Below are 13,940 nucleotides of genomic sequence, written 5' to 3' on the forward strand. Positions count from 1 at the left end.
AATACATTATAGAAGGTGTAAAATTCTCATGTATTTATGAAAACTATATCCTTTATTTCTAGGACTCTAAATCTCTTCCTCATACTTTGCAAGATATGCTTAGTAAATTGATGGGGGATGGAGGAGCTGTTTAAACTGAATTTATTGAATATTCTAACAAATGTAATTTTTTTACACTCTACTGGTTGATAATACCTCAGGAGTTGGGCCAAAATATGAAAATCTGTTGACATTTTCAAAATGGAAAATTTTTACTTCATAATTTCTAGGATGTTTCTAGTTAATAGAAGTATTGCACATTCTCAGTTCAATATGAATTTGATACTCTCTTCTATTCAAAACTGGGTTTTATATCTCAGTTTAGAATTACACTGTCTACCTTACCTGCACAAATACTAATTTAAGTTTTGCGCATATTAAACATTATTAATTTCTGTGCTATTTGGATCCAACTCAAAGCAAAGTTCTTTTCAATTTTAGGAATTCAAACTATGATGTCTTAGTTTATGCTACCACAAAATCTTCTTAAAACATTAGTAGATTTGAGTATAAGCTCACACTTTTTAATCATAACAGAAAATCATGACTTACATCTGCATTTAAATTGATAAATTAATCATTGTTAGATTAAGGATTCACTGCATATCAGAAGAAAATTATATTTGTTGTATTTCATGCATCACTTTAGTTGTTCCCCCCGCCGTGAAGGTCAATTACAACATAGTTCATGAAGAATACAGGCTTTTTTGGAGTCTGATATACCTGGGTTTGAATGCTAGATCTGTCCTTGATGGGGTTGTAATCAAGTTACATAGCTCTAAACCTCAGTTTCCTCATCTGTAAAATGGGGAAAATAATGTAACCTATTTCATAAGAGTATTTTGAAGATTAAACCTAATACTATAAAATGCTTTTACTAAGTGTCACATAATAAACACTCAGTAAATACTAGCAAATTCCAGTACTGTGAAAAAATGAAATTTTTGACAAATAACGTTATTAGCATTATAGTGACAATATCTTTTCATTTCTATTGGCAAATATCTATTCTTATTTTTTTAAGGCACCGAATTTTCCCCTAGCTTTTTTTTTTCTTTTTTTTTTTTTTTTGGAGGTGTGTTTAAACTATTATGCCCATGAGCATAATAAAGCGCATAATTATAGAGTCTTTTTGTATCTTAAACTAAGTAACAGAATACTAAACAGTCTCTATAATCTTCTCTAGCAGGTTAAATATTTCAGACCAACCAAAACTGACTCAGTGGATTAGAACAATCTCTCAGCAAATAAAAGCATTACAGGTTCTTAGGAAAGAAGAAAGTACTCCTAGTAAGTTCTGATAAGTTCATTTTTCCCCTAAAATCTGAGATTGTTGGAAAATGTAGCTCCAGAAGAAATTATTTAAGAATATTTTAATTTAAAAGTGAAACCTCTCATTTTAAAATTTGACTTATTCTAATTTTCTTTGTCTTAATGAACTAGTTTTGACTTACCACATTATTCCCTATTTCTTGAAAAACATACAAGCTCATGTGAAGTTTATAATAAATACTTCTCACTTATTCCCCCATTTTATTGAAGAGCTTCTGGGGGTGGGGGAATGTAACTGAGTGTTGCAGAGCCAGCTTTAGTTCTTGATGGGCTGACTTGCTTTATTGTTGGCATTACCAAAGACTTACCAAGTTTCATAAATATGTACTACATTTAACGACCTCGTGGGAAAGCAGTCTGAGTAGATTTTGTATCAACTGGTTTTTATAAAAACAAAATAGCATACCTTCCTTACTTCCCCTAGCTGTGTTCTAGTGGCTATACTATTAGGAAAAGCATAGTTGACTGTAGAAGGTGCCTCCGTCAATCAGCAGTAGTATTTCTCATGCTTTGTATGTACCTTAGGCCACTTTTTATTAATGGTAGTCTTTCCTGTCATTTTTTAATTTCTTTGACCTATATTTAGAATGAAATTTATGACTGAAATTTATAGAAATACTATAGACTGATGAATAATAATATAAAATGGTTATCTCTGTAGATACTGCTTCTTCAAAGAATTTAGAGAATATGGATGAATTGCAGTTCCCTGAAGGGTTTAGGCCTGATTTTCATCCTAAGTGAGTATATTATTTTATTTCTTCTGAATTTGTTCCACTTGAAAAATTTAGTGGTTAGAATATTATTTGTCAAACTAGGGAGCAAAACATTATGGTACATTGATCTGGAAATCTGAGGTTTAAGGATTAAATGTTGATACTTACTGCGGGTATATTGATAAAAACTGAAGAACCATGTGACATGCTTTCCTCTCACCAACCTCTCCTAGTCTACATTGCTGACTTCCTACTCTACCCTTCATCTGGCTCTCCTCAGCAACAAATCAGTACATCTAAATCCAAACTGCTCAGCATCCCCCAAGTCCTATACTTTCCTTCTGACTTTCATATTTCTGGTGATGGCCCCACCAATGTCATAGTAACCCAGGATCAAAGCCACAATATTTTCAGCCCTGTTTTATTATAAAGTACAGTATAGGTTCTATAGACAAACTACAACTGCTTGATTCAGTTCCCAGCAACACTAGTTGCTAGCTATGTGATGCTTTTCAAATTGCTTGACCTCTCTGTACCTCAGTTTCCTCATCTGTAAAGTGAGTACTAATATCTACCTTACGTTGTGAAGATAAAGTGACATAATGCATGTAAAGCTACCAACTAGAAAAAACATCAGTCTTTTGCCTCCCACATCGCCTACCTCCATCCCCATCTCTAGTCCTATGATACTGTTTGTTTTGCCATTTATTTCTATATATCGAATTCAAATGCTTAGGTGACTGTCTTTTGATTTATTGTTTTTACACCATTATCTTTCTGTTGACTGACTAAAATTCAACCCTTACCTCTATCTACCCTATCCACTGCTCTTCACGACTATCCAAGTAGAGTTATTTCACAATTTTTAGTTAAACTGGTTAGCAATTTTTACATTTTAATGCTCTTTACTAATAGAAGCTATGTGTTATGATTTTATTTCCTTTCTTATATAACATTATCTTTCTGGTGGTTGATAATCACCTTATTTCTTTCGTGTACTTGGTTTTTATATGGATATATTACTTTTCTGTGTACACACCCGTGGTGTAATAGCTGTCTCAGATGTCTAGCAGTAACTTTTCTCAGTGCTCAGATACATCAGATAATCTTCTGTTCTGGAACCTGTGTCCTCCTGCCCTGATCAGGACAAGGTACCCTGAGACTTCCAAGCCTGGCCATGCCCTTCATATTTCCCTGCATCTTAGATCATGCTCTTTCTTAATTTATTCCCTTGTTTTGCACAGGTGACCCTAAGAAAGGATGCCTGGGTGTTAAATTTTCATGTCTGAAAATATAATTATTTATTCATATGCTTGGTTGATGGCTTGGGTATAGAATTATAGGCTAGAAGTAATTTTTCATCTAGATTTTCAAAGTATTGTTCTCCAAATTCTAGCATCTATTGAGAAATTAATGCTATTCTGATTCCTGTTCCTTTATGACTATTACTTCCCTTTAATTCCCAGTGTTCTAAAATTTCTCTGTGATGTTCCTTGGTATATGAATCTTTTCCGCATCCATTTTACTGCGTTTTCAGTTGACTTTTTGAAGATTCATATCCTTTAGTTATGAGAATTGTTTTGTTTCTTAGACAGTCGTCTTTTGGTTTTTCTGTTCTTTGAGATGGTCCTACTGTTAGTTAGCTCACTGTTGGCCCTCTTAGGCTGATCCTCTAAATTTCTTGCAGGTTTGCTGGCTTCTGTACTATCTGTTTTCCCTGTATTTTTTTGTTTCTGCCTATTTGTTTAGGTTTATCTCTCTGATGTTTGATTCTTTCTTTAAATGTGTACTGGTCCTCAGGTGGCTGTTCCACAGTAAGTCATGAAAAAGCTCATTGATGCCTGGTAGGCAGGCTGGAGTTTGCTGACCTGTGAATTGATCAGGCACCTGCTGCTCTTACTTGGGATCCCCAGATGCCTGTTTGTAAAATGGCTCCCCCCAAGGCTTCTTTGCTGGAGAGACTAACATCTTTGGCAGTGGGTATACATTGTCAGTGTTCTTAAAATGGAGATAGAGGTCAAGGGTTGTTTTTAAGGTTCAGTATGTAGGCTTCCACCAAATACCTTATTTTCAGTCCTGGGTCTCACCCCTACCCACCAAAATAAAGTATAACTCCTCTTATTCAGGGACAGTTTGCATGTCTTTAATTCCCGCTTTGCACACTCTGTTTTTTAAATAGCATAAGTGGTTCAATTCCAACATAGCAAATGGCTGTTAAGAAACTAAACCATTAGGGATGCCTGAGTGGCTCAGTGGTTGAGCATCTGCCTTCAGGTCAGGTCATGATCCTGGGGTCTTGGGATCAAGTCCCGCATTGGGCTCCCCATAGGGAGCCTTCTTCTCCCTCTGCCTGTGTGTCTCTGCCACTCTCTCTGTATGTCTCTCATGAATAAATAAATAAAATCTTAAAAAAAAAAAAAACTAAACCATAATTAATTAACATGAACACATTGTTTTAAGCTAATTCCATACATGTTTACTTCAGGAACCCTTATTCTGAGAGCATAAAAGAAATGCTAACAACATTTGGAACTGCTACTTACAAGGTGGGACTAAAGGTTCATCCCAATGAGGAGGATCCCCGTGTGCCCATAATGTGTTGGGGTAGTTGTGCATACACCATCCAAAGCATAGGTAAGAGATTTATAGTTGTGTCTCTCGCTAAGTCACAAGCATGTGCTAACATGAATTATGTGTAGAAGCCTGTACTTAAATGAGATGTGTAAAGTGGCAAAAGTATAAAGAAATCAAGACTTTGAAGTAGGAAGTAAATATAGACACAATATTAGATTGATAGTTTATAAATAAAGCACAGCAAGTGAATTCATTTTGGTGGTGCTTATAACTTCTTGTTTCTTAAGAGGATGTGTTTTTAATTTTACTTTTCATCCACAGTTAATTCTTGTGAAATGACTTAAAAGATTTCAGAACCTGACAGTATTGTGCTTTCAAATGTACATAACATCAAACTCATCATCTTAACCATTTTTAATCTGCAGAAAGAATTTTAAGTGATGAAGATAAACCATTATTTGGTCCTTTGCCTTGCAGACTGGTAAGTTGTCAGTTTACTCAGTTCACAGAATGGTGAAATGGAAATTTAGTGGTTCTACTTTTTTTAATCTTAAAAACCTGAAATAGTTATTGAAGCATAGGTTCACTCCTTTCATAGTAAAGCCCATTTTCTGTAACAATAGTGAAGAACTAATGTTTGTGGTTTAATTTTCCATGATTTTCTTTTAAATAGACTTCAGCTCTTTTCATCCAGAGATCTTGGTTAAACATGCAAAAAATGGAAAACTAAAAACCGTTCTCGTTCTTGAATTTTTAATGCTATAATTGGAAATATAAAAAGAACATACCTGGGGATCCCTGAGTGGCTCAGCGGCTTGGCGCTTGCCTTTGGCCCAGGGCATGATCCTGGGTGGGGTCCCAGGATCGGGTCCCACATTGGGCTCCCTGCATGGAGCCTGCTTCTCCCTCTGCTTATGTCTCTGCCTCTCTCTCTCTCTCTATTTCTCCTGAATAAATAAAATCTTAAAAAAAAGAAAAAAGAAAGAAATACCTAAACTACTTTGGACTTGGAATATCTGGAAGTAGACTTGATATTAAAACTGTCCTGGGGATCCCTGGTTGGCCCAGCAGCTTAGCGCCTGCCTTCAGCCCAGGGCATGATCCTGGAGTTCCGGGATCAAGTCCCACATTGGGCTCCCTGCATGGAGCCTGCTTCTCCCTCTGCCTGTGTCTCTGCCTCTCTCTCTCTCTCTCTCTCTCTCTCATAAATAAATAAAATCTTTTAAAAGATAAATAAATAAAATAAAATAAAATAAAAAACTGTCCTGAATTGTATCTTTATAGTAAATCAGCAGAATGATAGTTCTTAACTATGAAGTATATGATATAATGTTATGACATATCAGCGTTGACTGTGATATTTTCTGCTACAATAAGTAAGAGTTGGTAATATGTTGATTATTAAAAAGGTAATCTAGTTATCCATCTAGTTGGTCAGCAGAGTTTGTTGAATTCCTCTCCTATATATTTGTCCTATCCCTTTCATTCATACTCCTACTTATCTGGTTCAGCCTCACATCATTTCTTGACTAGAGTATTATAGCAGTCTCTATTCTGAATCTTTTTTCCTAATACAATATGAAAGGGTTCCTCCAAAAAGTAACAGTGACTATATCTCTTAAACTTTTTTTTAAAGTTTGTTTTTTTTTTTTAATTTATTTATTTATTTATTTATTTATTTATTTATTTATTTATTTATTTATTTATTTATTTATTTAAGTAATCTCTATACTCAGTGTGGAGCTTGAACTCACAACTCCAAGATCAAGAGTTGCATGCTGGGATCCCTGGGTGGCACAGCGGTTTGGCGCCTGCCTTTCGCCCAGGGCGCGATCCTGGAGACCCGGGATCGAATCCCACATCAGGCTCCCGGTGCATGGAGCCTGCTTCTCCCTCTGCCTGTGTCTCTGCCTCTCTCTCTCTCTCTCTCTATCATAAATTTAAAAAAAAAATTAAAAAAAAAAAAAAAGAATTGCATGCTCTTCTGAGCCAGCCAGGTGCCCCATATCTTAAACTTCTTAACCTGTTTCTCCATTATCACCTCCTGCCAGTCCCTGCATCCATGGTCCACACTGGCAGAATCATTGCCAGTCCTCCCAGGCCTTCACCTCTGCTAAAGTGGCCCAAGCAGACTCTTCCTCTTTATGATGACTCTTCAGGCTTTCCTTTCCCAGAAAACCTCTGAGTCCTGTGAGTGGAATATCCCTCTTGTGAGCTCCTTGAGTACAGGAGAAGTGGGATTAGTTTTTATTTTAAGATCTTCAAAACCAAGGCTAACATATATTAGTCCTCAATATTTGGTGAACCAAATAGCATTACAGAAAATTTGGAAAATAGGGGATCCCTGGGTGGCTCAGCGGTTTAGCGCCTGCCTTTGGGCCAGGGTATGATCCTGGAGACCCGGGATCATGTCCCACATCAGATTCCTGCATGGAGCCTGCTTCTCCCTCTGCCTGTGTCTCTGCCTCTCTCTCTCTTTCTCTCTCTTTCTCTCTCTCTCTCTCTCTCTCATGAATGAATAAGTAAAATCTTTTTTTTTAAAAGAAAATTTGGAAAATAGAGAATTAAGCAGGAAGAAAAAAAACTCTTGTTCGCCACCTGTTTTTTCCATTAGCGTGTTTAAACTTGATTACAGTTGGTATTTACATGTAGTTTTGTTCCTGTTATATTCTTCAGTTTACATCAAGATTTTTCTCATTGTTGCTACATAGTCCCCATAATGATTTTTGATGGCTGCAGACACCCTGATTTGTTACATTCATCTTCTTGCCCATAGTTTCCCCAATATTTGGAAGATTTCCCACATTTTAGAGTATCTCTTTAGAATAAAAATAAAGAAATACTGCATCACCTTAGTTGTTTACAATCTGTCTGAATGCATATATCCTTTTCCATAGAGAACCAGAAGCTTGGTTTCAAGGAGATGCCTTTGGTTTATTCTGCATACAATTAGATATTATTCATTCCATGTTAGAGACATGTCATTACAGATGTGACAGATTCAGTTACATACCCCCTAGAAAGATCCTAGAGAGATCTCACGTGCATCCAGCTTTGCTTTGACTAGCTGTGCTTTGAACTAGGATTCCTAAAAGAAGATAACTACAGTTGACCCTTGAACAACATACATGAATTTGAACTGAACAGGTTCACTTATACATGGTTTTTAATTTGTGTGTGTGTATAGTACCATAAATGTACTTTCTCTTCATGATTTTCTTAGTATTTCTTTTTCTCCAGCTTCTTTTATTGTAAGAATACAATATATATAATACATGTAACATAAAAAATGTGTTAGTCAACTATGTCATCAGTAACGCTTCTCATCAGCAATTAAGTTTTGGGGGGGGTGAAAGGTTATATTCAGATTTTCAACTGAATGTGACGGGAAGGGGCACAGCTTCCCCACCCCCTACATTGTTCAAGAATTAAATGTACCTTATATGCTGACTTCTTTGTTCATTGCATCAATCTCTTTATTTCAGGATGACTGTCTTAGGTCATTAACAAGATTTGCTGCAGCACATTGGACAGTGGCATCACTTTCAGTGGTGCAAGGACACTTTTGTAAACTTTTTGCATGTGAGTATGAACACCTCTGTACCATATATGTTATGGTCATTTCTCATCTTCTGTAATTTTTTTTTAGTGGTGCAACTACTCTCCATTATGAAAAATATTTTGGTAATACTGTTTATGTACAGGTTCTAGCTTATAAATTCATATACATGTTATAAAAAGATAAATTTAAACTAGGTTATATGCATTTTAAAAATAATTTCATATTTATGTTTGCATATGAAATATGCTAATGTAATTTTTTAAACTATTTAGCATTGGTGCCAGATGACAACCAGGGAGACCTTCCATGCATATTAGATATCGACATGTTTCATTTATTGGTGAGTATCTTGTGATTTGTGTTGTTTTTTAAGATTTTATTCATTTATTCATGAGAGACAGAGAAAGGCAGAGGGAGAAGCAGGCTCCCTGATGATCAGGGAAGCTGATACAGAGCTTGATCCCAGGACCCCAAGACCACGATCCGAGCTGAAGGCAGACACTTAACCAACTGAGCCACCCAGGTGCCCCTATGCTGTAATTGGGGTTTAAAATTCTTTTTATTTTATGACAACTGTATCTTAGACTTGGTGACCAGTGTAGAGGCAGACAGGAGGAGTTGTCATCCATTATTCTTACTACTTCTGAGTATAATTCTTTTCCCAGAAGCCTCAAAAAAGAAAATGTTAAGGAATATAGTTGAGAGGCTTGACCTCTCTTATTTTGCTTTGTGACTGATGACTAAGATCAGTAACTTACCTCTTTGTTTTTTACCCATAAAGAAGTAGAAGTAACACTAGTAATATAAGGGCTGCTGCTGACTCAGAGTGCTCTGGGACAGGTAAACCCTATGGTCACATTACTTAGCAACAGACAGCCCTTTTCTGTGAATTAAGAAAAGGAACGTATTCTGAGCAGGTGCATCGGACAGGCAGGTGAGTCTTAGTGCCCAGACACAGCACTGGCTAAGCAGTGGGTGGCTGATTTTCAACCCCACCTTAGCTAGGTCACCTTTACACAGGACACTGAGTATACCACCACACATAGCAACCCCATTTGCAGTCCCCATAATCTTTGGGCATTGGATTCTGAACCTTTAAATTAGTTAGTCCCTGTCTCAAATGATTGTGTCAGAACTCAGTGAAAGAAGCAGTGTAAAGAGCTTAGAGCACTGTGTCCCCAGTAAATGTTAGCTATTATTACTGTTTCTATGACTGCTATAAAGATTGTGCCACCACTGGCACCATTGGACAGGCAGCAGGTGGCTCACAAGCAAGCTAGCATTTATTGTGCACCTGACTGCTTTCACTTTCTTTATCAGTTAGCCCTTACATCCTTGCTACTGAGATATTAAAAACATATATATATTATTGCTAGTTTACCAGCAGGAAAACTGAGGCTCAAAGGTGTGAACTTGTCTAGAAAGCTCATAAGAGGAGCGGAATTCGGGACACCTGGGTGGCTCAGCAGTTGAGTATCTGCCTTCGAGTCAGGGTGTGATCCTGGGTTCCGGAATTGAGTCCCACATCTGGCTCCTGTAGAGAGCCTGTGTCTCTGCCTCTGTCTGTGTCTCTCATGAATAAATAAATAAAATCTTTAAAAAAAAAAATGAGCTAGAATTCATGTATTTTAACTAACAGTAAGGTATGTATTAGAAATCACTGGGCATATGAAACGGTGCTTATGAAGACTCCATTAGTCCATAAGTCATTTCATGTAGCCAGTCCCGGTGGAATTTCTACATGTGCCTTGTAACAATATAGATTTCTGAAGGGGATGGGCTGAGCTCAGAAGGGGATCATGTTAAGAAATTGGAAATATCTTCAAGTTTGGAAGGAAAGATGACCTGTCTGACCCTTGGCATTTGGTATCTAGGTGGGCTTGGTGCTCGCTTTCCCTGCATTGCAGTGTCAGGATTTTTCTGGGATCAGCCTTGGCACTGGAGATCTTCACATTTTCCATCTGGTTACTATGGCACACATCGTACAGATCTTACTTACCTCATGTACAGGTAACTCCTTTTTTTCAGCTTCATGAAGGACAAAGTACTGTTTAAAAGAAAAGTAAGAGGAAGAGGTGCCTAGATGAGAAATGCGTAAATTATGATTAGGCTACTTCTTTTTTCTGTTGATCCTTATGTAGAAAGTTTTGAAACAAATTCCGTTCTATTAAAATCCCCTAGTGGGACACCTGGGTTGCTCAGCAGTTGAGCGTCCACCTTCAGCTCAGGGTGTGATCCTGCGGTCCCAGGATCAAGTCCCACATCAGGCTCCCTGCATGGAGCTTGCTTCTCTGCCTCTGTCTCTACCTCTGTGTGTGTGTGTGTGTCTCATGAATAAATAAAATCATAAATAAATAAATAAACAATACCCTAGCTATGTGAATGTTTTTCCTTTTATTTTTATTTTGTAAGTTCAGTAATAGTCTAGTACCATAGAATATATATTTAGCTGATTTTATTCACAGGCTGCTTCCTGGCCTGCTGAAGCACATTTGCTTCCTCTCCTAAAGCCTCCCGGCTCCTTGTTAAGATGGAGATTGATACTATCTGAGCACTTGAGAGATTAAAGTTCTTTGTATTTTGTAGGAGTATTTTCAGATAATGTGCAAATATAGGAGTCCATTTGAGCACTTAAATGATATGGTCCTTAATCTACTTCATAGGCAAATGTGAAGTACTAATATTTCCATATCTTTCAGAAGAGAATGGCATGGATCAAGAAAATCCTGCTGGTGAAGAAGAATTAGCAGTTCTTGCTTTGTATAAAACACTTCACCAGTGTACAGGAAGGTAGGATCATGATCTTTACATCATCACAGTTCCCAAATATCAGTAAGTGATAGCATGAAAAAGGAATTCGTTTGTTGAAAAAGGGAAATTGCTGCCTGTTGACATGTTTAAAAGAGATGAGGAAGTGATCCACAGAACTCAAGACATTTTAATATAATAACATGATTGGAAATCTCTGAAAAAGAAGTAATTTGTAGAGCTTCCCACATGTATTTGGCCATGGAATCTTTCTTTTGTTCAGAGCATTTGGCAGTGACTAGTGGAAGTATAGAACTTACTTTGAAAAGTACTATTCTAAAATATATGTTGTCTCACAAGGAATTTTAAAATGCAAATTAAGTCAGCATAATATATTTTTAAGGTAATATCCAGGACTGGCCAGAGTGCAGGGAAATTACTAGAATTCCACATATTGTTGGAGCCATTTGGATTTGGTACAGCAGTTTGTTTCACTTAGCTTTTTAACAGTGTATGTCAAGAACCATAATATTTATTCTTTGAGTCACTCATTTCTGAGAGTGCACACTAAAAAAATAGACATATAGAAAAACCTATAGGCATAAAAAAGATGCACACTGTGATATTGTTTGTATTAGCAAAGAATTTAAAGCAAACAGTGTTTGCTTACAAGGGAATAATTTGCTGAATATTATGATTGATGTATTCCAGAATATTATAGTTCTGATAAGAATTATGTTTTATGATGTTCTGAAAAACAAGTTAATTTTATATTTCATATGTTACAACTATAGCTATGTAAGACCTAGATGAGTGTGCAAATAGAAATAGCCAGAATAACAATGCTGATAAAAGTTTCTAGAATAGTGGATAGGGTTTTATTTTCCAAATTTTCTCTTTATATAGCTATATTACTTTTATAAATTTTAATAAGAGCATTGGCAACTATAGCACTATTTATACTTGATGTCCTGTAATGGGGCTGCCCGCTCCTTATATGCCTTTGTGCCACTGATTCCAAATAGCAGTTGTCCCTGTTTTCACACTGTGCTATAACTAGCTTTCCTCATTAGATTTCCCAATTATCATTTTTCTCTTTGTAGTGCCTTGAAAGAAATACCATCTGGCTGGCATCTATGGAGGAATGTCAGAAATGGAATCATGCCTTTCCTTAAGTGTTGCGCTTTGTTTTTTCATTACTTAAATGGAGTTCCTTCTCCACCTGAACTTCAAGGTAATTTCTAGTTTTCTTCAAAATGTGGGAAATGTAGGTAGTCTTTCACTCCAGCAGTTTATAATTAAGGTAACTTACAAAAATAAAAATTTAAGGGGCACCTGGATGGCTCAGTCAGTTAAGCATCCAACTTTTGATTTCAACTCAGGTCATGACCTCAGTGTCATGAGATTGAACCCCAAGTCAGGATTCATGCTGGGCGTGGAGCCTGTTTAAGATTCTCTCTCTTCCTCTCTGCCCCTCCCCACCCCACTCACGTATGCTCTCTCAAAATTAAAACGAAAGAAAGAAAACTTACAAGGACACCTGGGTGGCTCAGTGGCTGAACGTCTACCTTAGGCTCAAGGTGTGATCCCGGGGTCCTGGGATCAAGTCCCTCATCAGGCTCCCTGCAGGGAGCCTGCTTCTCCCTCTGCCTATTCTCTGCCTCCCTCTGTGTGTCTGTCATTATTAAATAAAATCTTAAAAAAAAAAAGAAATAGAATAAAAAAAATAGAATATAGCTGATTGTGGTGATGTACACAATTATAGAATAAAAATGCATATTTATATATATGTGTGATTTTATTTGCATCTCAGTAAGTGTACTTTTTTATTTACAAAAATCTAGTTTTGCTTTCAGAGTTAAAATATTCAATTATATGTTATCCATAAACTGGGTTCTTCAGATAATAAAAGAGGATAACTCACAATGTCAAGTGTTTTCTAACTTGAAATGTGTGGCATTAATGTTCAGAATACCCATAATTGCACGTATATGATTTTAATGAAGGAATTCATTTTGTGTTTTACAGTTGTTCTCTGTATTCTGTTTTGATTCATTTCATTAAAGTGTAGTATCAGTGGGGATCCCTGGGTGGCTCAGGGGTTTAACGCCTGCCTTTGGCCCAGGACATGATCCTGGAGTCCCAGGATCAAGTCCTGCATCAGGCCCCCTGCATGGAGCCTGCTTCTCCCTCTGCCTGTGTCTCTGCCCCTGTCTCTCTCTCTCTCTCTCTCTCTCTCTCTCTGTGTGTCTTCATGAATAAATAAATAAAATCTTAAAAATAAATAGTGTAGTATCAAGGCAAACTTAAAGTTTACTCTGTACCTCACAGTGACTGGCTCAGGCAAGGGATGCCTGCATGTGAGCTTGCCCTCTCAAAGTCTGTTGAGTGACACTTTCATTCAGCTAATAGTCTAGACTTCCTAATCATTTGCAATGATGATTAAAGGTAGTACTTAAATCCATCTCTCATGATAAAATCATCTTCTATTTCTGTATTGCTTTATGCTTTTCCAGAGTACCCCATATGTTATTTTTGTCATTAATTTGTTCACACATAACCCCAGTGAAGTAGATCGGGTAAGTACATCATTTTGCAAATGGTTACACGGAGACACCAAGAAATTGTAACCAATTTGTTGTGGGAGTTGCCTGGCTCTGCTCTCAATTGTGCCCTTTTCTGTGGTCCCCTTCCACATGTCCTTTTGTGAACTTGTAAATTCAGATTCTTTCATTATGCTTTTAAGCTCTGCTATTGCTTACTCTCCTGCAGGACCTACTCTTAGTTGTTATATGCATCACTCTTCTCTTCTCCATTTGCAGTTTCTGGAACAAGCCATTTTGAACATTTGTGTAACTACCTTTCCCTGCCAAACAACCTCATTTGCCTTTTTCAAGAAAATAATGAGATAACAAAATTACTGATTGAAAGGTAATGATTATACATTTTTCTTCCATTATATTGAATAG

At 36.9% G+C, this 13,940-nt stretch overlaps 1 protein-coding gene across 16 annotated transcripts in view; it reads left to right on the plus strand.

Annotated features, from left to right (window-relative positions):
* Nucleotides 1–13,940, plus strand: part of UBR2 (ubiquitin protein ligase E3 component n-recognin 2) — a 122,918-nt gene that overhangs the window by 97,909 nt on the left and 11,069 nt on the right. For 9 of the 16 annotated variants that reach the window (XR_011996216.1, XM_025990915.2, XM_072732100.1 and 6 more), the window contains 10 exons: nucleotides 1,226–1,329; nucleotides 2,033–2,111; nucleotides 4,573–4,721; nucleotides 5,087–5,142; nucleotides 8,147–8,243; nucleotides 8,496–8,563; nucleotides 10,098–10,233; nucleotides 10,923–11,013; nucleotides 12,075–12,205; nucleotides 13,794–13,902. Coding sequence is in view for 14 of the 16 variants with exons in the window: in XM_025990915.2 (XP_025846700.2) it covers nucleotides 1,226–1,329; nucleotides 2,033–2,111; nucleotides 4,573–4,721; nucleotides 5,087–5,142; nucleotides 8,147–8,243; nucleotides 8,496–8,563; nucleotides 10,098–10,233; nucleotides 10,923–11,013; nucleotides 12,075–12,205; nucleotides 13,794–13,902 (1,020 nt within the window). In the remaining 2 variants the exon portion in view is untranslated. The remainder of the gene's footprint in view (nucleotides 1–1,225; nucleotides 1,330–2,032; nucleotides 2,112–4,572; nucleotides 4,722–5,086; nucleotides 5,143–8,146; nucleotides 8,244–8,495; nucleotides 8,564–10,097; nucleotides 10,234–10,922; nucleotides 11,014–12,074; nucleotides 12,206–13,793; nucleotides 13,903–13,940) is intronic. The other 7 variants (XR_011996217.1, XM_072732099.1, XM_072732103.1 and 4 more) reach the window with 1 other exon arrangement.

Source organism: Vulpes vulpes, chromosome 1, assembly GCF_048418805.1.
Source record: "Vulpes vulpes isolate BD-2025 chromosome 1, VulVul3, whole genome shotgun sequence".
Taxonomy (NCBI): domain Eukaryota; kingdom Metazoa; phylum Chordata; class Mammalia; order Carnivora; family Canidae; genus Vulpes; species Vulpes vulpes.